This window comes from Dermacentor silvarum, chromosome 11, assembly GCF_013339745.2.
Source record: "Dermacentor silvarum isolate Dsil-2018 chromosome 11, BIME_Dsil_1.4, whole genome shotgun sequence".
Classification (NCBI taxonomy): domain Eukaryota; kingdom Metazoa; phylum Arthropoda; class Arachnida; order Ixodida; family Ixodidae; genus Dermacentor; species Dermacentor silvarum.
In genome coordinates this window covers 18,659,728-18,686,997 of record NC_051164.1, presented here as the reverse complement: position 1 = coordinate 18,686,997, position 27,270 = coordinate 18,659,728, and the positions used below count along the sequence as shown (strand labels likewise).

General features: G+C 45.8%; 1 protein-coding gene across 1 annotated transcript in view; it reads left to right on the top strand.

Moving 5' to 3' along the window:
- The window catches only part of LOC119433087 (adapter molecule Crk), a 43,039-nt gene extending 16,613 nt beyond the window's left edge, over positions 1-26,426 (top strand). The window contains exons 3-8 of the mRNA XM_037700226.2: positions 3,564-3,717; positions 7,614-7,664; positions 7,807-7,938; positions 8,607-8,759; positions 13,827-13,904; positions 14,691-26,426. Coding sequence (XP_037556154.1) covers positions 3,564-3,717; positions 7,614-7,664; positions 7,807-7,938; positions 8,607-8,759; positions 13,827-13,904; positions 14,691-14,828 — 706 coding nt within the window. The 3' untranslated portion in view covers positions 14,829-26,426. The remainder of the gene's footprint in view (positions 1-3,563; positions 3,718-7,613; positions 7,665-7,806; positions 7,939-8,606; positions 8,760-13,826; positions 13,905-14,690) is intronic.
- The last annotated feature ends 844 nt before the right edge of the window (positions 26,427-27,270 follow it).

Genomic DNA, 27,270 nt, shown 5'->3' with positions numbered 1-27,270 from the left:
CAGTGAGCGAAGAGTTCTAAGCCACACAGCGACGCGAATTCATGCCAAGCTCCCTTGCAACGGCACCAGTGTATCAGTCATAATTTTAAATTAGCATTCAGGCTGACATTGAGGAAACAAACACTGCATGCTTCCAAACGCCTGACCGTTAACAATCCAATGACATTCGCTCAAGCAGCGCGTGTTAGTCACTGATTGTTAGCATTGGTGGAAAGCAATCAATCGACGGTGCTACACAACACTCGAACGACGCCGCTAGACGCTCGGCTATCTTATCACACTGCTGCCAATGATCGGTCGTTTGCACGCTGAGCTGACAGCAACGAATCTTTGCGTTGGAGGTTGCTTTCACAAATCTTTTCTGTTGAGAAACTCGCAGGTTGGTTTCATCCGCGCACGCTTTTCTCATTTATCCTGATAATGGTTTTGCTCCATCACTTCACCACGTCCGACGAGAAACGCAGGGGCACAGTACACAAACACACCCGCCGCTCACAGTAGGTACAAGACTTTGGCGAACTCTCCTCGTCGTAACTTCACTTAGGAGCAAAACAAAACACCACGGAACAAACACGTACAATGTTTGTTTGCAGCGGTATGCCGCCGCAGGATCTTGTTTCCACACGAAGCGCAGCGCAGCGCCACCGATCTTCGCTGCAATCTTTCTTCGCCGGCTCACGGCTCAGAACAAACACGCAGCACAAATTGTGCATCGTAAGCTCACAATAATATTTCCGGCATGACAAACCACCACAAACAATTCGAATTCACTCTGACGAAGGGAGACGCACAGAGCTGACGCGACTCGGCCCAGTTCGAAGCGAGGGCGGCCATGTTAGGCATGTTCTCCGTCGGCGGGGACACCGGCCGTCCGGCTCATGACGTCACCTGAAGTGCGCGCCTATTGGTGCCGGCTCGTGTCCATCCGCCTTTGAGGGGCAAATGCCGCTGTCTTCTAAAGTCTATCGACTATAGGCCGATAGTTTTTTCCAAATAATCATATACGAAACTCTAGGGTTGGCTTAGATTCGAGGATTTTAAGAAACGCGCCAGTTTTTAACTGAAACTGATAATATGGTGCATAGTTAGTGCATCTAGAAAAGTCAGTATTGCAGCCGCTTCTAGCCGCGCCAATAGCCAACTGCAGTACACGAGTGACGTCGCCATTTTGACCTGTGTCGTATTGGTATTATCGGTATGGTGTAGTATGGGCGCGCGGCGTGGCGTTATCGTAATGGCACCAAACGGGCGATGCCACTATAGTGCCACTTTCTAGCGAATAGTTGTGCTAGTCGTACGTTCAAGCCAGGCAGGACTTCGGGCATCGATGAGAAAAACTTCCACAACTTAGCGGGGAAGAGGCCACCGGTTGGCGTAAAATACAGACTGGGGTATTCCCCCATTTAAAATGGCTAAACGCCATGTATCCCACTCGTTATAGGGCCAACTGTCCTTGGTGCGGTGGCATACCTACCCTAATACATGTAACCTGGGAGTGCAGCTAAGCACCCTCATAGACCAAATACCAGTGACACAATGGAGCAGTGGGAGGCACAGCTCGCCCGTTCCGACCTGGCAAGACAAATATCTTTAATTAGCCAGGTCAGGCAGGTGGCAGAGGCCAGTGGGGCCCTGGACTGAGAGGCTCCGACCACCCCTCCTTAATATCTTTTCCATTACAATAAAGTTTCCGTAATTGGAGGGGGCCACGAAGCGTGCGCCACAACGAGGATGGCATTTACCCAAGAATTTTGATTGTACGCTCCTTCAAGAAGTGCAGCATCTCTGTATGCGCTTGAGGGTACTGAATATTGTGCACTGTTTGAAGATGACAGCGATAAGGAAGATAGTGACGAGGCTAGCAGCGATGATGACGTAAAATGAGCTCGGCATGTTCATATTAAATAAATGCTGTTTAATTTTGTGAACACTGTGCTCGCTTTTTTGTTCGGCCTACATTCGAGGTAAGTTTTTTTTTTTCTGCCAAGGGAGTTTTGGGGGCTTGGCTTAGAATCGGAGTCGGCCTAGATTCGAGTAAATACGGTAGTTGATTATTTAGGCCAATGGGGAATAAGTTGTGACTCAGTGTCACGGTGCAAGACAAACTCTTAAGGTGTTGACGGGCCTTGCAGGAAGGCCTGGCAATGTTTCTACTTTAAAACAACATCAGGTGAAAACTCCTTGGAACCACAGGTCTGTTACGTGACAATTCACAGGGCTTTTCTGTGGGAAATGTGCACGATTCTGGCCTTGTTTTCCCACAATTTGCACACAGCTGCTCAGGGGAAAAACACCAGTGCTTGTCTTCACATCCCTAAACGTCAGCAGGAGGAGGTAGAGCGGAATGCAACCCGTGCACTGTGGCCAAGTCGAGTGGTGTGTGCTCCAGGTCCACGTGGCTTCATTATCATTTTGCGGCCAAGTTGACTGCATTTTGGTCACGCCTGCTTGCATCTCTGGGAGATGTGCTTATAAAAGCATTGAGTCGCTATCCTGGCCCTGCGAAAGTAGATGTCCAGCGAAGCTGTGGAAAACTGCCACTATAACTGCTGAGGGGGATATTCTCTATAAATGTGAAATCATTGTATGGCCCATGAAGTGAAAAATCCGGCGTTAACATTCGATGCTACCAAAGCCCATGTCACCAAGTGGTGATGTCACGTTTGACATGACGACGAAATGTGATTACGTCGTCGTGTCAAACATTGCGTGATGATGTCATCTCATCAAACGTTACATTACGTGATAATGACATCGTCACGGAATGATATCCCCTGATAATGTTACGTGATGACGCGATGTCATGCGATGACGTCGTCGTCAAGGGATGCTGTTGCCTGATGACATCGTGTGATGCCTCTTGCAGAAGCAGCACAGTGTGCGCTTCCCGCTTCTTTGCGTTGTCTCCTAGATCGGCTAGCATTTTTATTTGAGCATGCGGTGACGAAAAATCCTGACCAACTAGAGGCTAATAGCTTCGCTGTAAAAATTCGAGAACAACCAGCTGAACTGCCTTTTCACTCAGTAAGGTTGTGATCATTGGTTCATTTAGGGGCAGCGTGAAGAGACATTCATGAAAGCCCTCACGACAGCATTTGTTATACTCTGTTCATAAAGCTTCGCATTACACTATAGCATACGGGCAACTCTATAAAAAATCAATTCTGTTCGCGAAAATGATTTAAAGGTGTTGAAAATAGGGGCAGTGTAAGATTAGAAAAAAGAAAAGCGTATGCAAGAAAATTGTGATGGCATTTTTGCCACCCTCTTGTGGCTGCGCTAGACGCCATATGCGCCATAGCAGAGAGGGGGGGTTACTTGCTTCAGTCACATTTATCCAAATTTCCGAAGCATGCCAAATCGGCAACAAGAATGTCGCAGAAAAAGCCACTGTAATCTAAAAACAATGTGCTGACTGTCACCCTCTAGTGTGCGAAGTTTGCCGTTGCTTGTGTGCGGCATCATAACGTAAATTGCTGTTAATACAGTGCAGTCGCTGTGAGAAGGTGTTTCTGTGTGGGCACATGGTAGCCATTATTTCTAATTTCCATTCCACCTTGCAGGGAAGAGAACAAGGTGAGCCACTACATAGTGAACCGGGTGTCACAGCTGGAGCAGACACGGTTTCGCATTGGCGACCAGATGTTCCCCGACATACCGTCGCTGCTCAACTTCTACAAGCTGCACTATCTGGACACAACACCACTCGTAAGGCCGGTGAGTACACGACCACATTAAAAGATGGCATTCCAGCAAGGGTGATAGTCTTAGTGATGGGCTCAAGTGATCCGCTACGTGAGACGGAGGTAGTCTGCAACTAAGTTGGCCATAACGACACAGCATGTGCTGTTTGGCATTATTGAATAAATGATGCGATATGACATGTCCATCAGGGTTTTGTGGAACAGTGTATCGATTCCTGCAGCTAGTATTGCAAGTAAACTGTTAATATGTGCAGGCTTGCCGAGATTTTGTTTGCTGTTCAACAAGTGAACTACAAATGTTCTAAAAAAAACACTTTTCAGAAAAACCAGAAAGACCTTGTGTCTGGGTGGGGTTAGAGCACATCCATGGCAGTGGGAACGCATTGTTTGTGAGCCAAATGTTCCAGTCCCAGTTCACGGCACTTCCGTTGGAGCCATGGAATAGTGGGAGCATGTTATGCAGTTCAGTGCACTTGCAGCAAGTTGATCAGACTCGCCACTTTGTTCAAACAAGTGGCTTTGCAGAAGATTTCAGTCTGGCATTGCAAGCACTGGAACTGCGCAGCCATGAAGAGGCACATTTCTTTGGGTACGCAGCCAGATTTCCCTTGCGATAAACGATGAGCGTGGAACACTTGTCAGAGGGGACAATCTCAGTGATTCCACTCCTGCGCCTAACTGCGCCAAACAGTCTCAGATTTGACGGCGTCTATTGCACCACCGGGGAATTAAAACGTGCAACGCGATGATAGGGCTAGCCTGAGTTGCAAACAGGAGCAACGCCTCCTATTTATTTAGGAGGCATTGAAGGGAGACGAAACAGCACTAGCGCGTGTGTCCCGATTAAGCAACAGCGCCACACAAGGTGCCGACGCGACGTCTGCCTTGCAAGGCGGCTCAACGGCAAAGTGCGGTTTCTGCTGAGGCTCGTGGCTTCAGGGTCAATTGGCTATTCATCGGCGAACGTTATCTACTCCGAAAACGCAGCTAGTACAGTAGAACTCTGCTGATACGTTTTTCACGAAACCGTAAAAAAAAGTAAGAGCCGAGAAACGCAAGAGCCGAGAAACAGAAAAAATTGAGAAATGAGAGTAGTGTTTAACTGCACACAATAATATTTTAATTCTTGCGTGTGAAAAAAAAAGTCGCAATTTCGCCCGAAAGCTGAAGCATCGATTGCGATTGCAAATTAGTAGACAGCTATACAAAGTAAGTAGTATAGTAGTTTTATCGTCTGTATAAACTTGTGAACATTCGCTTATTAACAATATTAACAAGCATGGTGTCAGCCCGCACAGGCAAACATGAACACATCACACTCGATGAGCGCGTACATGCGCTGTCAAACGCTGGCGTGAGGATGCGCCGCCGCCGCAGCGAACGAAGTGACCTTCTGACTGGCTTCCACGCAAACTGAGCGCCGAGAACACACAGCACGCACAAAGCACAAAGCTATGAGCCGCCGATGCACCTACACTGCCTAGACTCTGCCCCCTAACGCAGATCGCCTTCAAGATACGGCCCGAGCGACTGCGCGCCGCCGCGCAGTACGCAGTTGACGCCAGAGTACAACGCCGCCCGCTCTCCCTCCCTCCCCCTTGCTCGCTCGCCGGTGCCTCGATCGGTATGGAAGAAGGCGCGCTTCCTCCCTGCTTTTCTTGCGCGCACGAGATTTGGTCGTCGGCTCCCCTTACAAGCTTTCACTCGCACATACAGCATACGGCGCGCGGCGACTGTGTTATCGCCCTTGAACTTTATACGGAACACCTCTGCCCCAAAACCAATTTTAGGGCCCCAACGCGTCATAGACACCATCTTTAAATAGCAAATACGGATCTCAAAGGGCATGCTTTTGCTGGCGGAAACCAAAAATACGTCATAGGTGTCGCCCCCGGCACTTTGGGCAGCCAATCCCATCGTCAAGCCACCAACCAAGCGACATGAAGTCAAAATGGCCGCTCAGGCCGGCGCTGGGTGGCAGTTTGCAACGCATGATGCGGGAACGGTCCCAGATTTGCAACCCAACAGCGGTGTTACAATTGCATTGGGTACTATGGGAGCTTAACAGCCGGGAAGACGCAGCGCCCGGGAACGTAACAGCGGGGTTCTACTGTAGCTTGTTTGAAGCTGCGGCATGACATGTGATTATAATAACTGCATGCCGCCAATGTGTCCATCATTTCTGTTTCTGGACATACGGAATGACATCTGGGAAAACTAGCAATATATGAAACGATATCAATTTGTGTGTGTGTGTCGCATGCACACTCGTTTTTTTTTTTTAATACTTCAGGATATGAAAAATCAGCTGCTCCAAGCTGCTCCCAAATGCCAAATTGCCTGCTCTAAAGTGCTCCAAAATGAAATTTCTGATGCTCCAAAAATTGCTCCAAATCAGATGTCAGCAGTAGCATCACTGCGATCTACACTTTGACGTATGGCCATGTGACCTTCATTCGCTATGCTGCGTTGCGGTCAAGTGTTCGCGTTCTCGAAAAAACGTGCTCGCAGTATCCGATAAGTCACGATTCTTTAACTCCGTAGTACATTCCAGAAAGATGGGCTCGACACGTATCAGTTTGTAGGCACGCTAACATATCACCGTCACGTGTAGAATTTACCTCCTCATCGTCGCAAGCATGTTGGAAGATTCAGTGGCACGTGTATAAAAGTGGTCAGATGCAAGTGGCCATCATTCGATTTGACGACCGCTATCCGCACTTGTTGCTATCACTGCCGCCAAGCTGTATTTTAGTTCAGAGAGTGCAAGTTTGTCCAGTGAGCTCTTTGCAGTATGTTACTTCTCTGTCTGCTTCTGTGTCAGAGCACTGTGGCACCTCTGTGAAAATGTGGCTTAAACGGCGTTAGCACGCTGTGAAGTGCTTGTGTATAAGAGAATGTGGCTGCTCGTCATCATTTATCTCCATTACATTATTCACTCTGACTAATAAGGACTGTTGTAGTCTTTTTTTCTAGGATATGTATTTTTACCAGCCGAGGCTGAAGAGGGACACTTTAGCTCGGGGCCAACTCCAACAATTTCTTTGTTCAAATACTTGTAAAACAGAAAAAATGCTTTTAGGAGACAACAGCTGGACCGATTTGAATCAAATTTGTTGCATTCGAGAGAGAAAGTAAAATTTTAGTGACCCTGTGGAGCAGAATTTTGATGTAGAGCCTGCAAATTTTAGCAAAAGTAAATTTCACTAGATTTGAAGCACAATGTTTGCAAATCTGTAACTGTGCACCAAAAACAGATGTCGTAGTTTTGTAAACTTCACCTGTTAGAGCATCTCAAGTGGACCAATGGGATATATAAATTTACTGTTTATGTGACTTTGTTACAATGTTTACAAGGGTTCTGCAAAAGCTTTTCTCACAAATACCTAAGCGGTATGTCTCAGATCAGTCTGTATAATACATCAATTTTGTCCACTTGAGTTGTATTATTAGGTGCAGTTTACAGAACGCTCATTAGAGTTGTAAACTTGATGCATAAGTTATCTTCAATGTTCAATCATTTTTGTTAAAAAATTGGCAGCCTGTATTAGAACTATGCATGCCATAATCATTAGATTTTAAATTTATCTCCTAAATGCAACAGTCCTCATCAAAATTGGTGTAGTGGTTGCCGAGAAAAACGATTTTCTCGTTTCCATGCATTAAGATGGAAGCTCCGAAGCTGAAACTTCCTCTTAAGTTGTGAATGGATTGTAGGGTGTTGCGAGTGGCAGGCCTGAATTCGTTGAGGAGGCTATGTGCTCTTGAGGATTCTGAGTATGCACTGTGTGTTATTGATGACACAATGTGCCATTGTGAATTAAGAAGCCCATTGTTTCTGCACCATCTTTTTACTTGGCACAAAATGTCTGTCGGGAGAGCTAATGATATTTTTTTTTCTTTTTCCAGGCTGCAAAAAAGGTTGAGAAAGTGAAAGCCAAATACGACTTTGAAGGGAGTGTGAGTTACATTCTAACTTCTGTTGTTTGCTTGAATCTGCCAACCATGCCGCTAAGTTTGGCATGTTGTTGCGGTGTTGAAACAATTGCTGCCATTGGAGCTGACCTGTGGAGACTCACCCTCGAAGCCTGGGTGTTTGCAGGGTGACGCCGATGACCTGCCCTTCAGAAAGGGTGAGGTGCTGACTGTTATCTCGAAGGACGAAGACCAATGGTGGACCGCACGAAACAGTCTTGGCCACACGGGGTCCATTCCTGTGCCATATGTCGAAAAGGTGAGATACAGTGCCAACTGGGGCAGCAAAATCTCGGACCGCGTAAGGAGACTAGATTTATGGAGGTAGCATAGGTACATAGCAGCCTCCGAGCAAATTTTATTATTTGTGTTTACTCCTGAAAAGCTGGCATACATAGACAGTTATGATAGCCAAACTGAAAACATAAAAAAACTTTGGTGTCAATTATGCAGCAACCAGAACATTTGGAGGATGAGCATTGATCCTCGAATAACCTCAGAGATTGAGTGGCGCCCGCGATGCACTCAAAATCTCGGAGGCAATGTGCTGGGATTTATTTCACGTCTGCTAACCACCTGGGACATGTGTCATCTGCTGGGATGCTATTTAAGGGCTGTGAAAGAGAATAATAATGGTAATAGGAATCAACAGCCGTGCTGGCTTGCAAGATAGCTTCTCTTGTAAAACAGTCGAGGCGCATTACAACGGACCATAATAATCAAGTGATAAAGATCCGTTATAACCGATGTTTGTTCTGTCCAAAATTAGGTCCGAGCACATGTTGGGAAAAGCCATAAGTTCGCATGTAGTTCTGTCTAGTGTTTGATTATTGGAACCTGGAGGCAATGAATAACGTCCAGCATTGCAATACGTCGAGCATCGTCCATTTAGGCTGACTCACCAACTTGTTACAATATGTTTCACAGATTGACGACTGCCAGCTGCCCAATGACGGCCATGGGTGGAATGGACCTGCGTCACCCCCGCAGTTGGGATCGCCACCCGTGGCACCGCCTGCTGCCCGGACCACATCCGGTGCTGGCGACCCCATCAAGTACAACACCCCATCTAATGTGCAGGCATGTCAGCATGTCTCACTGCTGTAGCTTGCCTGTAGTTTGTGCAGCACTTGAAAGTGCCTAGTCAGTTAGTTACAAGGGGGCGCATTCTGCACCGCGAGCGCCCGCCCGTGTGGCTGTATCTTAAAAGCCTTCTCCGGCGGGGGGCAGAGTCCGCCCTCGCTGTGTTTTCGTGGCTAAGATTGCGTTGATGCGAGCGCTGGCACGAACCTCAATTCACTCACTGCTACTGCTGTCCTAACAAATTCCATTGTTCTGACAGCCAATTTCCGCGGTCATCAAGTGAGATGCGTTCATGTTTGCTTGTGCACGCGTGACACCATGCTTGTTTGTTAATTTAGTTAGTATGCCTATGCTTACCAGTTTATAGAGTAAAACCTCGTTAGTTCCGATTTCACGGGACCGAAAGAAATGTTCGAATTAACCGAATGTCGAATTATCGAGGGTATCCAGAAAACAATGAGCAAATGCTTACTACGTCAACATGCTTTCATTTAGTGAATGAATGAGCAAATACAATTGCTATTTTGCACAAAAGCAGTGCGGAAGTTGCAATTCTCGTCGTCTCGTGAGTTATTAGCTCTCGCAGCGGCGATCAAGGCCTCGCGACTTCCTTCGCAGCACGGCCGAGGCGTGTGACTTATTTGCGACACGCTTCACACTATCGCGCGCACATCCCGATTATTTTTCGCCAGTGAGCTGATCTCCAACAGATCGTCCGTCTATCGAAATGTAGTCGGTGCTCTGCATACTCGACAGCTTTGCACCAAGTCAAAGCGAAACTGTTGGCCGAAACCGCTGCAGAGGAAACCGCGGTCGCTATCGATGTGATTATGAACAGCGACTTTGTGGTGCTGAAGGCACCAGGCTGACGCATGCACTGAGTCAGAACGAAACTACCAACCGCGGCCGACGCACGCACCGAGTCATAACGAAACTGTTCGCTGCGACTGCTGTGGAAGAAACCACAGCTGCTATCGACGCAATCATGGATGGCGACTATGCAATTATGAAAGCTCGCAGCCAACGTGGTGTTATGCGTGGCGGTAAACGCAAGAATAAAGGCTTTAAATGCTCAAATAGGCACGAAGCGTTCCACTTTGTATTCATGTAGGATTTCCGCTGATGACTATGGCGACGCGGAATACGCGGCCGCTTCATTTTGGTTGGACGCTAGCGCCATTTTTCCTCTTTAGCGTCGCACATTTGCGGCTCTCCTCGCTCTCCGTACTCCTATAGTTATCCGAATTAACCGATGTGTGGCCAAATACGTCCAAATGAGCAAGAGTTTTATTGCACTGAATAATGCATATGCCAGCCAGGACCAGAGGACGAGTTCGAATTATCTGATTTTCCAAATTAACGAGGGTCGAATTAACGAGGTCTTACTGTACGGCTGTTAAAACTACTATCCTTGCTTTATATCATCAGCAGCAGCAGCCTATGTCCACTGCAGGACGAAGGCCTCTCCCTGCAATCTCCCAATTACCCCTTTCTTGCGCTAGGCAATTCCAACTTGCGCCTGCAAATTTCCTTACTTCATCAACCCACCTAGTTTTCTGCCGTCATCGTCTGCGCTTCCCTTCTCTCGGTGCCCATTCTGTAACTCTAATTGTCCACCAGTTATCCATCCTATTCATTACATAGCCTGCCCAGGTTCATTTTTTTCTCTTAACCCCTTAAGTGCTCTATTTTTTTGACAATTTCCGAACCAAAAGTGCCTATTTTTTTTATTGCTGATTTCGAATCTGATTGTACTAAAAAGCAGCTAGCCGATATTGAAAAAAATATTTGCACCACATACTTAGTCAAATCAACACAATAAAGTTTATTTCGGAACAATACATAGGAGACCAGCTACCTGCTGCTAATATAAATAAAAACCTTATAAAAAACAGTTGCAGACGTCACATCTTTGTTCCCTTGTGTAGGCTAAGTACCCTTGGGCTATTTCACTCGGGAAGCTTCGGGACTGTGTGGAAAATTTCGAAACATGGAATAACGCAAAGCGGCTTGTTGCAGCTCCTGCACCAAAAGCGAGTTTCTTATCTCAACTTTTTCCCGTTTTCTCCTCGCTTCCGACAGCAAATGAAGCATTTTCTTGTTGGCGCTGCTTTGGTTTCGCTTGGCGGGATGTAAGAAGCAAAGTCCTTGAGACGCACAGCGTCAAGCACATCAGACGGTCGGCCGCGCTTTGTCTTTTTTGAAGGATCAAGGTACCTAGTCAGGATCGCCTCAATTAGGGCGAGGCGGTAGAAACTGCTGAATATATTCCATAAGGTCATCTGACGATGACAAGTTGAAAGTCTTGCCTGGGATGGCCAAGAAGAGAAAGCGAGGAGGCTTCACAGGAGGATTCTCCACATCAAGCAGGATCCACTGGAGAGCACTCGCGATGTTCGCTTCCGAGCTGTCTTCATCATCACCGGAGGAGCTGCTCAATTCACCGTCATCGCTGTCATCACTTCCGGACACAAGATAAACATCTGTATCCGAATCATCATCACTCGAAGAAGATGACAAAAATGAAAAGCTTCTTTTTCGCATTGACGGACCAGCTATGCATGGGTCTCCGCCACCGCACGCCATCTTTTCATACAAAAACCGCGCTCCTACCGCAGAACAAAACTAAATCATCGAGTAAATGCTGCCATCTGGCGGATTACACGCAATTTAAGCCGTAGACGAGCGCTTCTCGTCCTGAACGGTAGAGGGGTGTACCTATTCCGCTAGGACGAGCTCTGCTCGTCCAAAGCAGTTTGGGGACAGTTTGGGCAGGACGAGCTCTGCTCGTCCAAAGCACTTAAGGGGTTAATGTCAATTACAATATTGGCTATCCCAGTTTGCTCTCTGATTTACACCGCTCACTTCCTGTCTCTCAATGTTAGGCCTAACGTTGAGAGACAGGAAGTCTTCTGCATATTAATCTTCAACCCAACTCTTACACTTTCTCGGTTGAGGTCCTCAATCACGTGTTGTAATTCGTCCCCATTGTTGCTGAATAGGACAATGTCTTCTGCAAACTGAAGGTTGCTGAGATATTCGCCGTTGATCCTCACTCCTAAGCCCTCTCAGTCTAAGAGCTTGAATACTTCTTGGAAGCGTGCAGTAAATAGCATCGGAGAGATTGTGTCTCCTTTGTATAGTTGTCCACTAATTTGCTATCGCAATCGATGCTTCGCTTTTCGGGTGAAACTGCGACTTTTTTCAGAAGTCCGTCAGCCTGGATTTCTTGAACTTCAGAGCAAGCAAAGGCGTTATGCGGGTGGGTCTCACATTTCATTAAAAGAGCCATCGCAATGTCATTGTCATGGGCTCTGATAACTTTACTGATGGGGTCAATAGGATCCATTACTTTCAAAGCAGTCGCCGAAGTCGGTATGTCTGTGGATTGTCATTTTCCCCAGACGACAAGACATTGGCATCATGTTGACAACAGCAGCAGCTGCCTGCGGCACGGCTGTGCGGGCGCCGTATCTTGAAAGCGATCTGCGATGTGGGCAAAGTGCAACTAGTGCTGGTAGAGTTGTATGCGCTGTGGTTTCAATGTTTAGTTCGTGTTGAAGCAAGAGGCTGGACAAAGGTCAATTCGCTCGCTGTTGCTGCCGCACCTCCTCACTCCAGCGTTTTGACAGCCAGTTTCCGTGGTCATCTAGCGAGATGTGTTCACGTTTACCTATGCGCGTGTGTCACCGTGCTTGGTAATGCAGTTAGTAAGCGAATGTTTACAACTTTATACGGCCAGTAAAACTACTGTCCTTAGTTGCTATAGCTGTCTACTAATTTGCTATCGTAATCTGCTTCGCCTCTCAGGCGGAACTGCAAAATTTTTTTCCTTCTGCTTTCTGCCTCGGCGATCATCTGCGCCTTCTCAACAGAGAGAAATCTACCCTTCTTCGTTGACGAAGCCATTCCGAGCAGACATACACCACAGAGAAAACCGCAGAGATTGTGGTGACTGTGCAGTCTCGTGCAGGGTTGTAATGACCACGTGGGGCTATGGATTGCAGTGGCTCAAACCGGTACTTTGGATTGAATTTCGTTATGGATTGAATTTTATTCGCCGGAGCCTCGTTCAAGTGGTCAAGCACTGTCTCTGTGTGTCTGTTTCTTTCTAAGTTTTAGTTCAGTCGCGCTTACACATTCTAATACCGGTGTCACATGTGCACTTCTGATCATGACCTGGGTCAGTCCGTATCGGATAGCTTTTTATTTTTTATTCGATAGAATTTTTTTATTCCTCCGACGTATACGTTGGTGCGCACGCTATCGGCACCTACCCTATTTACAACCGGGAGAAATACGCATGATGGTAAGTTACGGCTGCCGAGATTCAAGTGCGAAAGCTTAGGCGCGCGCTGCCCATGGCTGTCCATTTTTGGAGGTTGGGTGGCTACAAGCTGCTTGCATATTTATTTTGTAGTTCGCCCGTTGCCGTTACGCACTGTGATGTGCTTTTTGACACTCGGGCATGGGTAATGGAGGTTCTGTGGATCGAGCGCACCTTGTGTTCACCATTTTAACCACTTGGCGAGCACGGTACCACGGATAATTTATCAGTAATTTATAACCCCGAGCAGGGGCCTGCGGAACCCCAGGGTTCCACGGAACCCACTTTGAGAACCCATGACCTAGTGGCTGGTATTGTTCAGATGCATGAAGAGGCAGTGAACTGGGTACTTGAGCTAATATAGTGTCTGGTTGCCGTAAGCACCTTGACGGTGCCCCATTCTTACTTTTGATATTCTTCACTGCACAGTATATATGCTTCACCACAATACAGTCTGTATTTGCCGCATAACACAGCTGTACTAGGGCGAAGCTGACTCTAAAAACCTACAACAGGAATTTCCGGGGGTTTGAATATTTAGAATAGTAAAAGTGTCTTTCGTATCGAATATTCATACACCACTACTTTCACTGCTTTGCCTTTCTGTCAATATATTTTTTTTAATACTACACCTCAATCATTCAGCTTTCCATAATTGGGGTTGGTATGGTGCCACAGTGTGGTTCCGAGCTCATTCCAGCATGACCACTGTCTCAATGCGTGGCATCCACTTGCAGAGGAAGCTGCCTGCCAGGGCCAGGGTGAAACAAGCTCGGGTCCCAAACGCCTACGACAAGACAGCCCTGAAGTTGGAGGTGAGTGTTCCACAATCGTCTTTTTCAGCTACGAAAAAGGAAGTGGCACTGTCCCGATGCCAAGCAGGCAAACTGAAGGGGGCGCTGAAACTGCCCAGTACTGGGTGTCTAAAATGTAACCGTACAGCGAAAATGGTGGTCTTAAAATTTGAAGTTTTACTTACGGCAGCACAGTGATCACTACAGGAGCTGTGGACAATGTCCAACGCCGCTGGCTTATTGAATACAGGTCTGCATGTGACGCTGCATATTGTCAAACACTCGGTGGAAGGTTGCTGTCTGTGCAATGTGCTGGTAATGGCTGTCTGTATCTCCTGTAGTGTTAGAGGATTGTTCTCATACACCCATCCCATGAATGCACCCCACAGGCCTTATCGGACAAACTACAGTTCTTGCTCTGTCAGATCGTACATGAAACTGCAGTGTCATTAACAATTGTCATATTTTTGTTCATTTTCTCAAATCACAGTTACTCTTGAGTCTTGAGTGGTATTTTCGGCTAATAACTTTTGTAGATACTGTCGCTTATCACTTTTGCGAGATTTTGTGGGACTCGGCGCCAGATGCCCCGATGTAATCAGCCGCCAGCGTTTCTGGCGCTGTGCCTAGAAATGCAAGTACACCCGTGTCCCGTGCGTTGGGTGTACGATAAAGAACCCGAAGTGGTCAAAATTCATCTGGAGTTCCCCCACTGCGGCGTGCCTCATGATTATATGGTTTTGGCACACAAAACCCGACAACTTAATTTAATTTTAAAAACTATACTCAAGTTTTCTTTCCTCGCAGGTTGGCGACATCATCACCGTGACCAAGACCAACATCAATGGCCAGTGGGAAGGAGAGCTCAAAGGTCGCGTAGGACACTTTCCGTTCACGCACGTCGAGTTCATCGACTCCGAGAACCCGGACGATGATGAATCGTAGACACAACTTCGCTGGTGGCACCCCGGGGAAGAGAGCTTTTTTTTTTTTCCTCGCTGCAGCCTTTCCCCCTTGCCAACCTTCCTCCGCACGCCCGCTGCACCATTTTCTCCGCCTTGCTGCACGATCGTTAGCCGCGCACCACGGTGGCAACGGCAGTTTTTGCTTAGGAGTGCAGCGCGGCGCTGCGTGGCACCACCTACCGTGGATCCGAGAATTGTGGTGCTTACCAGCCGTGCTCCGGCTGTCACGAAGGCTGTCGAGTACTGTGTCGACGAGCTGCCTCAGGAGCCTGGCCTTGTTGAGTTCTTTGTCGCCGTGTCACCCATGTAAAGAAGGAAAGAGAGCCGTGACTGTGTGTATGCAATGTGGTGCCGTGGGCATGTGTGGATAGAATTGCTCTTTTTTTTTTTTTCTTCTGTGTCATGTGTTGAATAGAGCAGGTCGGAGTGTTGTTGGGGAGTCCATAGTAGGTGTGAAATGGGTGTGTCGAAACCTCAATCTGGCAGGGACGTTGGCGAAATGTGGTGAGTTCGTTTCCGCCCTGACTGTGGGCAAGAGAATTAACTCCGAGTTGGGGGAACCTGCAAGGACTTACGGGAAGATCTCACGGAGAGCGGACGTTTTCTTTGCCTCCGTGTCGGCATGCTACTTGCTTTTTTCCCGGCACTGGAAGTGCCAGGAGCATCGGCTCATTCAAGTTGCGTGCAGGAAAGCTTTTCATCGTGACTACAGCGGCTTCTCTGTGATATAGGGTGAAGGTGAGAGAGCTGTAGTCAAGATGTTGGATGGCTTTGCAAACTGTGAAGCCGATGGAAAATTGTAGCTTCAAAGTGGACAGGGTTCATTAGTGCTCCTCTGAACTTTTTTTTAGAACTCCTCAAATATCAAAGGATCATTTTCGAGGGCTTGGAAAACCCTTGAACTTAGTGAGATGCTTCAACAGAAATCCCTGAATTTCGCTCCTAAGTTTAGCAGGTATTACTTGTACTTCTTTGGTTTCTTGCCATTAAAAAAGTCAGCCAGTTCAGTCCCGTTAGCAGCGTTGTGGTGGTTGGCGGTGGTTTAGTTATTCTAAATTATTTTTGATCTCTTAAAAGTAAGAACTTTATTTTCGTTGTTATCCTCGAACTTGCACTCTCATAAAGACGCAAATGCACAGACCACACTGTTTATTGACCACAGGCCTCGCGTGTTTTCGTGCGAGCCTCAAATCGTGATGCCCCATGCCTCGCAAGGAATCGAGGCACACTGTCAGCAGCCATCATTGGTCAGTAGCTTTCGTAATTTGCTGCCCAATGTCAGGACATGGGTTCAGCCTCTACTTTGATAGCCATGCATCGTACGTCAGCCATTGCCAGTCAAAAAGTGGCGCCTCATATCAAGGCCTCTACTGCACACGAGCAAACGAGGAGACGTGCAGCCTCATGTTTCTCTGGGCGGCCATAGCTTTTCCAGACGAGTGTCACTTGAACGAGGAGGTCAAAAAGTTGCAGTAGGAAGAACTCCTGTGTCTGCTGTTGCATCACAAAAAGTGATGTGTGAAATTGTTGTGGCATTGAAAATCGCCCCCATTACATTTGCCCTACAGTTAGGCATGCAATTTTCTCGGCAACTCGGCTACCAGGTCATTCTTCACTATTTGTATCATGCTGTCAACAACACCACCCTGAAGAAGACGATACAGGCGCATATTAGCTGTGGTGTTGGTAGAAGTTTATTTGGCAACGGTTCATAATATACAAGTACAGCTGTGAGGAGCATGGACAAAGGGCACAATATAGGCTTGATGGTGTTTGTATCTCCTAAACATTAGCAACATGATGATAGCACCATTTAGATAATGACTACATAACACAAGGTACATCATGCAAGAAAAAGAAAGAAGGCAAACTATTTAAGTTATCTATTTAGAAAAACAAAAATAGCAATCTGTTGTGGATCATTTAGTCGCTGTAATGCATACCTGGCAACTTTTGCAATTTTCCTACAATGCCTGATGTTTAGAACATGTTTGCAATTGTTGTGTTCCCACAAATAGCTTACGATTTTTCATTTGCGCCATAGTGCAGGGCAAAATCAATTTCAAGAAAGACAAATACAGTCGCTGAGTTATCTTGTATGGGCCATTTTTTAGGACCCATCATTTATGCAAATGAACTCACTCGGCAGTGACATCAACTGAACCAATGTATTACGACAACCGAATCGTTGACAGACATTACTTGAATTCTATTAATGAACTTCATCATCACAATTTCTGCTTGTCTTCGGTGCAGATTGTTGTTGCTGTGTCTATGTATAGCCGAGACCCTGATCACAGTGCCCTCTACAGAACCAAGTCGGCAAACCTTTTATAAACAGTCCGTATATTGAATATTCAAAGAATATTTTGTATTTTTCACCGTATTTTAGTATTGGCTTATAATTTGTAAAATTTCAACGTTGCCAGGTTAATGTGTTTGTGAGGCAGGAATGTGCACTGGTTCTTGGTGATGTGTTGTGTCTCTTTTCCACGTTTAGTGAGACAAGCCACTGTCTCGGGAAACCTAGATTGCTATTGCACTAACAATTATACGGGCACCGCAAAAATGACAAAGCCAAGTGAGCGCATGCTCCCCTACATCGGCTCTACAGCGCGAGCACAGGGCAGCATTCTGGGTCACAATAACGTGAAACTATTCCACTCCGAGTTTATTCCAAATCGTTTTATTGAGCGCTGAGAAACACAGACGGTTTTCCGTTGGCCTTATCTCGTGTGCCATTGAGTTGCGGCACCTCTTAACATGGCTGCCGGCGTTCCTCATCGAATCAGTATGGTGAAACGAACACCTGGTATTTGCCCCACCGCTGTTTCTGATGCGTGGTAGCAGTTGTCTCGCAGTTCGTGCCAACATGTTGCCTCCGTGTATAGCTAGGACAGCGTCGACGAGTGCTAGACCTTGTCATCGTTGTCAATGTGTTTCACTCTTATCCTTTCTTTTTGCTTACCTTCTTTGGCAATACTACTAAATCCTAAACATCATGTACCTATCGGTCATCATCAGCATGCCATGGTACATACAAATTGTAAACGAACTAGACCAGCATGGTTAAATCGCAGGTCATTCCTGACGTCTTTTCTCCTTTCCACAGGTTGTTTTCCTTTTGGCATATTCCCGCTGCAGGTTTGTTAGTAGGAAGCCCTTGCATGCACTCGGCTACTTCCTTGCAAAACAAAGGGTCACTGTGCCCATTGCCGTTCCCACTCTTATCCCCCACTCTTATTTTCAGCTCTGTGGCCAACTATGCCAAAGTAATCCTTTTGCGTTCGTTTTTCCATTTCTAATGGAGCCACAGGCATTGTCAGAACCTGTCAGCATTTTGTACAGACTTAGGTGGCTGTTATTTCCAAACAATCTCATCACATTTCTTGCTTCCATGTGGTTACGAAACGTTACCACATCCGCTCTGAATAAAAAAACTTGTCAAAACGTGGCCAGAGCTGCACATTATATACCTGCGCAGTTGCTACCCTATTTTGGCACATCTGTATTTCATATTTGATGAGTCACTTTGGAGGTTGGACGTTGCTTCTGTGCTGATTGGGGATTTGTGTGTGAGTAGATGAGTTGCACTTGTGTTCTCATCTCAGTTGGTTTTCAGCTTTTGAGGTAGTAAGAACAGTTGCAACTAGGTGTGGGTGTTTAATTTTTTACCCTGGTTATCTCTTGCTTTTAGTCAAATGATTTATCCTATAATTAATCTATCTTGCTGTTATGGGGTCGGCATTAGTGACAAGCTCGATACTTTCGAGCGGCTGTATTTATGAAACACCGTTTTAGTGGCTCAGACTTGCTTGTTCTTATTGATAGGTTATCTGACCACTTGCTGTAGTTGCTATGGCATTCTGCTAAGATATGGTGGGTTTGATTCTTGGCACAGTAGCCACGCTGTACTGGGGGTGGTATGCAAAAACACTTGTGTACTACTACGTTTCATACATTGCAGTCAATGCTACAATGCTTCTTCGACTACTCGTACTCGTGACCAAAAAATTTAACGAAAATATAAGTATACGTCATGTAATTAGCTGAAACACTGTCACGTACACTTATGCTACAAGATATGATTTTATTATTAGGTGAAATGCGTCGCAGACTCGAATCTGCTTAACACCGGACAAGGAAGTAACATGTTCCTGCAATGAACGGTGGTAGCACTAGCGCTCGCTATTGAAACATAGTACGCCGCAATCTGCAAGCACAGCAGTGCACGGATAATATGTGATTTGCTATAATGTTATGTCTGCAAATTGTAGTTGTAACATATGAAGTAGTTATTTCGTAGAACGCATTGCAGAATTTTAAAATATTGTGAAACCCGCGAAGTGAGACTTGTGTGACCGAACTACTTTTGCAGCCGTCCCTGCTGCATCTATGAAATGGAGCTTAGACATAACTTCACATCAAAGAACCCCAGTTAGTCAAGGTTAATCTGGAGTCCCCCACTACTGTGCCTCTGAAAGCCTGTGTGTTGATTTCTGATGTTCAACATTAATAATTTAAGTTATTAATTTATGTTAGCTGACCGTGCTGTCTGTCTAAAAGAAAAAAAAATCTTGTTCCAAGTGAGTCACTTGTACGCGGGAGTCAAACGTGCTCAGAATTTTATAAATGTTCGCAAGCCCCATTCGGGTGCATCATGGGCTTTTGAAACACAGGCGAGTTTCAAGCGCTGTGAATGAAGAATGAATAAATCAATCTGAATGTTGGAATCGATCACCCAGCCTAAGTTGTAAGGACTTGTAGACAGCACATTCTGCTATCTTGCCCACCTTTTTGATCATTCTTGCTCTTTTCATTGTTGAAAGTGGCATGGGTGCCCTCTGCAGTGTCTGCAATGTCTCGTTTTGTTGATGAGACTAAAGTTTTTGCACCCACAAGACCGAATTTCTGTCTAGCCGCATCTTCATCAATAGATTGTTTAGAAGTGAATGTCGTGCAGTCTTAGCTACTATACATGCTGCATAAACTGACCGTGCCCTGTAGACAAAAGTGCATTTTTTAAATTGGATTTTAGAAAAGCTTACGAATTTTTCCTTCCCACATGTCGCAATTTATGTTGCCATAGTTTTCTGATTGCACTTGCATCCCCTTAAAAATTCCTACAAGAATGTAGCTGTGGCAAGTGTTGCAAACCTTTTGTTGCATCGCAGGAATAGCCTACCTTTTTTTTTGTTTTTTGTATGTGTGATGGTGATGTTGCTTATTTTGCAATACCTATGCTGGTGCGTTTTTGATAGTTCTTGATGGAATTTTTTTTTTCTAACGCCTGGAATAATATCATTTCTCGTGAGCTACCTGTTCCCTTTGGGCATCTAGCTAAGGTTGCATTTTAAAACTTGTGGACTATCACTTCTGTAGTTTTGTAAGCTCTAACTCAAACATGTATTTCAAAGAAACATTAGGGAGTCTCATGGGAGTCTCATGGGAAACCAAGTAAACTTTTTCGAAAATGGTGGCAAGCATCATAGTTTACGCGAACAATTTGCGATCTCGTGGTTTTTCTTTTATTTGTGGTGATTTCTTTTGTTTTGTTTTTTTTAAGCATGAAAGAAAGCTGGAAAAATGTACAGGCTTGTTGATGTCCAGCCAAGATTCACAGGTTTGAGTTCACTGAGCAGAATAAAATGAATGCTCTCACTGTACTTGCAGTTAAGTGAGACATTTGGATAATTTGTACGCTAGGCCTCTTCGTTCCTTCATCAAGCCTTGTACCACTGTGTTAGTACTGCGCTGATTGCTGTGAGGGAAACGGGTGATCTAAATATCCGTAACCTATGGTTAGCATGCGCTGTCTAGAAAAGGCCCAAGATAGCAGAACATGCAAGCACATCGAGACCAGCTGCAGTATTTTTGAGGATCTGCACTGATGGCTGGTGGGACGCATCATGAGGATGTAGGTCATGCCATTGTTGTGAGTATAGGCTCTTGTCAGTCTCGAAAAAAATTTTCAATTCTCCATAGGTTTGTGGCATCTGAAGCAGATCACTTCGTTTTCATTTTCTGTTGCTTCAATTCATCAAAATTGGAATTAATGAGGCATTCATTCTGTAAATGTAATTTCCTGTACAGCCTTTGCTGGAAGTTTGGAAGCCAATTTGTGAGTGCCAGGCAACGTCACTGGTTGACCTGTTGCTTGTAGCATTTGTGGCAGCTTGAGGCCTGAGAAATTGAAGAGCATCATATTTCTTGGTCCCTGGCTTTGGAGCCACAAGAGTTGTGCAGGGGCCGTAGTGCATCCCACCAACAGGTCCGTTCACACACACACTGGCTTCTAAACTTTTTATAGAGACTGCACACTGCTTTGCGCACGTTCCAGCAGCACGTTTGACAGGTCTTGTAGATGACACGTGCTTCAGGAGGCAATGAAGCACATCATGCTTCCTATGCCTGCTGTGTTTTCCTTGTGTGCATGTTTTCCTCGTATCAGTAACATAGCTTCCAAGTAAGTGGCATGTGGTGTCACATTTCAAACATCTGTGTGCATTATACCCGAATGCTTTTTCTTGAACCCTTTGCAATATCATTTTCTCCGATGAGTTATTGCTGATCTCCTCACACTGCGGTAGTAGTGTAAATTCTCCAGTAGTAGTGCTTGCATTAAACACGAGCTACACTGACACGCGACGGTTGATTGAGCATTTAATTTTCTTGAAATTTGTAAGGGGAGCACTGCTCAGCCTCAACGCTTCTGACATAAAAATCGCTTTTCCATCTTCTCTCTTGTTTTATGCACAATAAAGCACAACACTCTTTGTGCTTTATTATCAAATGATGCCAGTCCTGAAGGCCTAGCTCTTGTCCTACGTCTGGTGTCACGAATCACCCAGGTTATTTTCTTCACCTCTCTTACACCGTGCATAACGGTCAGCCACAAGGAAGGTGCCAGTGCATATCAAAGTCTTCGGAATGGGCCGTCGCACATTAGTGGGTACGTGCAGGTTCGCAACATTGTTTAAATGCGCGTCCCGTGTCATGGAGTAAGTTCCAGCCTGTTCGGGATGCTTACATTGTGGATTGCGAGGATGGTTGTGAAGTGGTGTGTGTGTGTAAATTTACACTTTTCTAGACCCGTACTTGCTCAGAAGCGTTGGTGACTCGTCTTTTATGGCCGTGTAAGTGTGGTATGTCGGCAGGATTAGTACACGATAACAAATTGCAGGCTGTCTGAATGCCAGTTTGGTGCAGTCATAGAGGCGCTCATATGGTGCAGGAACATATGCAAAGGGTGTTCGTCGTGTTCAGATCTGTGCAAAATGCCTGGGAATGTCTCCGTAATGGCACATTTTATATTTCTGTATCGTGACTGGCTGCCGTCTTCTTGGTCTGTGGATGTGTCCCAATTGCTGCTTTAAGTTCCATTGATGAGGATTCAGTCTGCTTGGTATGTAGGCATTACTTGTTAATCATTACAGCAGAATGAAGCTTTTCCGTGAACTCTGATTTGAGACAGAGATGGTGAAAGACCTTGGCACATTTGATGTTTCTGTATCATGACTGGCTGCCGTCTTCTTGGTCATTACTAAAAGTTTGGATATCTATTGAAAAATACAAGTCGCAATTGTCTGGAAATGACCTGCTGAACTGAGATAGAATAATGGCATCTCAAGACCAATATCAAGGCCACCTGTGTCTTCTTTTTGCTTGGGCGTGTTTGAATTTTTTATATTCTTATGCTCCTGTCGCTATTTGAGAGAAGTTTGAGGGCTGTTTTGAAAGTGTGTGCTGTTCAGCCCGTGGCTGTGAATAGCTTCAGGGAACGACCCATCAGTTGTTGCAGACAATGTGATTGTATGGACGTTTTTGTATTTGTGTTTGGGGGCGTTTGTCCCGTTTAACCTGTCTGGTCCTAAACGCTGCTCGCACTTTGTAATGTTACAAGATTGTTGTGTATCATTTCGTAGTGCCATTTGGCTGATGTTCTGCACTTTTCAAAGAGTGTGTGTCAGATCATGCATGCATCTATAGTCCTGTGGGAAAATGCCATGACCTGCAATTACTGCTGGGTGCTACAGTGTTATTTTTCTTTTTTCCCCCTCACCAGTGTTGTGTCATGGTAGGACTGGCCTGAAAACACCGTGTCCAATTCTGTGTGATTGCAGCTGTGCTCCCATGCAGAAAACGCACCTGGCTAGTGTGGTTGTTTCCCTACTGTCTGTAGTTCGTGCTTGCTTGTGCAAGCGCTTTGTTAATTGACCCCGTCTTAGTATGGTGCTGCGTTGCCACCAAACCGCATTTCTCTGCTGTTGTGCGTTTTCCGTGGACGTGTGTGTTTTGTCGCCAGGGCTTGCAGAGAAAAAGGCCGCTCATGGTGAATCGTGCGTAGGATAGATGCTGCCACGTTGGTTGTGGTCAGTGGGAAATGGTGCCTCGTTTTGTATTGTGCTGTTGTACGTGCGATGTCAACATCCCCTACCCTACGTAGTAGCCTTTGTCCGGGAAAGAAAAAAGGAACTATTTCCTTGTGTAAGTGATTACTCTTGGAATAGTCACTCGGACAACATGCAAAAAAAAAAAGACGTAAAAATGTTGCAGCGCCACTTTCTAGTCGCTACTCTCGCTTAATCGCAGTTGTGACTGAACCTATCGTAATCTGCACCAGCGAGTACTTCATGCCATATATCGACACAGTAGCATTCACTTGCTTCCTTGCATTCGGATGGCGGGGCAGGCAACCAGGTCCCGATACTTTGACATGCTGGATAGAAAGCAGATCAGGATCTGACTGCTAATACTGGTCATTCTTTGTCTGGCTCATCCCTTGCATGTCTTGCGTGTCTAACCCACTAGCTGTACCAGCTCTTGTTGGTGCAGCGTACTTGTGCCAGAACCGTTTTCAGCAGCTGTGTTAGTCGTGGCGAGTCGTAGTTTCGGCACACAGTCACAGACGATCAGTGGTGCTAATGTTTTGGGGCGCTTTATCAGTGCTCAAGTCACCATTAAGCAGCGTTCCCGTGGCGACAGATCTGCAGTACTCCTTGGTCCTTCTAGATTATAGGGGTCTTTTGGTACATTAACCTGCGACTTGGGGCTCCGAAGTTTTTCTACAGGCTGCTTCTGTGCTGGCTCTAGTGCACATCATTGCTAAGGGACATTGAGAGCAAGAAAGAGAGGGAGGGAAAATGTGCTAAACTTCACAGCCTGAAACTGAATTTTTTTCATACTATCTACTTCTTGGCAATATCCTAGCAGCTCAAGAGGCGACGTCCTTCAGAGTTCCCGTGGTAAGGCTAAATTTGATTTCACAAGATTTGCTTGTCACGTTACAAAGAAAGGGTGCCGGCAGGACAGTGCACACAGACCTATATGCAAGCAGCATGTATTGAAGCACCAAAAATCCATGTGCTGTGGGCTTCGGAACCTGCAAGTCGCCACTTGCGTGTACACAGTTGGTGCTGATGCTTGTGGAGCTGATAGCCAGTGCCAGCTTGAGTGCTGCATGTCAGATTAGTACTGCCGTAGGTTAATATTGCCAAGTGCATGCACTAAGTTTACCTTCTCACATCAGCTGTCATGGAAAATCTAAGCAGCACAGGCGCATTTCCCACTGCAGAAGCATGCCAACTTAGCACTGTGGTCTATAGCAACTGCAGAATCTTTTCTTAGCACAATGGTTTCAAAGCAGCAGTGCCCATTGTCTGATACCTGTGTTACACGAGCACTTTTGATCTGATCAGGCCCAATCCAGATCAAGTGCTGGTGCGCGGTCACTTTTGATCGCAATCAAGATTCTTAATCACAATCGTAGACTGACATCTGCTCCTCTAGCCTGGCGTTCTAGAGAACGCTAAAAACAAAGTAAGGACAGCTCAATAAAAACGCTTAAAAAACTTTTATAAGCAATAGTACATATTTCTGTGAAGAAACAAAATGAATTTTATAATACAATTTTTACAGCACATTAGACAAGTTTTAATAGTGTTTTGGACTCTATTAATGACACCAGGTGCTCTTGAGATCTGAAATTTGATTGGGATTTTAGGACCATGTAGCAGCGATTATTGTCAATTTCATTCGAGAACTTTGATCCAGGTTGGGCCAAATCACAATCAAGTTACTGTGTGACACCGGTGAAGACCAGGAGGGTATATACAAAAAACTGAAATATAACTGAAGGCATATTACTTGTGTTTCACTGTCCTTAAATGGAACCGCATATTGCCCTGGCTCTCCATTGTATGCTGCCTTTTACTGGGCGCACTCTTTTCTATATGGCTGTGATGATGAAAAGCCTCTTTGGGCGCAAGTGCTGACCTGGGGTGTGTTCCAATTAGTTACGACAAACACAACCGTCTGTTGTGGCATTGAGAAACAGCTGTGTATCTGAGCGCAAGCACAGCTTCACACTGAAGCCAAGAGGTGGACGAAATCCCATGTAATTGGGAAGGGTCGAGGCGAAAAGACAGACGTTGACCAAGGTGGAAAATTGTTTAATGAGCAGATTGTGAAAAAGGCTTCCGTATGGGGGTCGAAATGACGTTTCAAATATTTTTTCACCTTGGTCGGCATCTCTTGTTTTTCACTACATCTTGGCATTACATGCACACTAGTGTAGCATTTTTTTTGGAATTACCAGAAGTAAGCTTGCTTCTAGTAACTCTTGACCAAGAATTTCGATAAACAGCGATGTCTTGCCTGTTCTACCCTTGGCAATGATGCTGCTTAATGTATGTCGCAACAGATGAATGGTCACAGACCACTGCTTGATTACTCGCCCATGGCATCCTGATACCTGCATTTTCCCAAAACTGCATGGTGACTTTTGCCTGAATAGCACCTGTCCATTTAATCACTCATCTGTGTCTGTTCGTCAGACACCTAAGTAGCCTGCATTGCTGCAGACCTTTATCGTACTGTCTTCGTTGTCTAAGGCAACTGTCTGGCATAGACAACAAAGTAGCTGCATTGTTGCAGACTTTTCTACTGTCTACATTTAGATTGGAACAGTACACAATATATGGCAGTTGTCTTGCAGATGCAACAAAGTGGCTGCCTATGTCAAGTATTGGAACACACCCACGGTCGTAGTCCTTTTCTCATTTTAAGTATATGGAAGCAGTCTCTAGGCATGTGTGTGTGTGCATGTTTTCGGCACCATCTCCAGCATTCTCACCCCACACACCTCCGACCTTCAAAATGACAAGAGGTTTTCCTGCACAGATAACAGACATACAGTATGCGTTTCCCCAATTACTTTTTACAAGTGACTTCCCCCCCCCAGGCAATGTGGAATGCCCTGGGCGCTGTGTTAGCGAGGAAGCAGTGTTTGCGTGTGTGTTGTCTTCGTTGAGATGAACTTCATATGGACTTGCTCTGTAGAAGCCTTCTGCACGAGCGTTTTTTTTTTTTTTTCAGATTTTACTCTTTTTTTATTTCTTGGAAGATGACGGGTGTGAAGTGTTTTGTACGAGTGTTTATTGCGCACGGCTGTATGTTCCTGCTTTGCACAGATGAAAGTGACATTTGCTTTTTTTTTTTCATTGTTTTTAGTGTTTGTGCATAGAATTTGCTTTGTATTCACTTACTTGAACAAAGTGCTCCAGTCTTACGCACTGTGGTTGATCTCCTCTCTCTACTGTCAGTCAGCTCCGTGTGATCACAGTGAAGCTGTGTTGGTAGAGTGATCCTCGAGAGCGGGACTGCACAGGTCCACAAACGGGTTCCTTGTGACCTGTGGCCTAGATGGTTGTTGCGCAGCGTGCTGCAGTTAAACGCATCTCCGTATGTTGAGAGAAACAATGCTTTGGCCGCCATAGTGCTATATGCAGGGTGTCTACCAACCGGGAAAACCGGGAAAACGTAATTCTCAGGGATTTTGAATATTCTGGAAAAACTCAGGGAAAACTCAGGGAATTTGTGCCTCTATCAGGGAAAATTACTGTAGGGATGGGCGAATATAGGGTATTGTCGAATATTTAATTGAATAATTCTGTGTTCGTTATTCGCTTCGATTCGAATTCATGGATTCAATATTTTCGAATTTTTCAGCGCTCCGGTCGGTACACATCTCGGAGGCTATGCTTTACGTCATGGTTGCCATACATCAACCATAATCTCGAAGGCTATATGTTTTTACATTAAAGAGCCTGAAATGTGCGACGCAGAAGAGCAGAAACGGCGCTAGCGCATAACCGAAACGAAGCGGTGGAGTCCGTATGGCCATAGTCAGCAGCGGAAATCGTACGTGAATGACAGCAACGACGGAACGCTTTGTGCCTATTTGTGCCTTTATTGCGTTTACCGCCGCGCATAACAACGCGATGGCCGCGGGATTTCATAGTCGCCACCCATCATCGCGTCGATAGCTGCCGCGGTTTTTTCGCAGCGGTTTCGTTTAGTTTCGTTTTGACTCAATACGCACGTCGGCCGCGTGCCTAAAGAGCCGCGTAGTGGCCATCCAT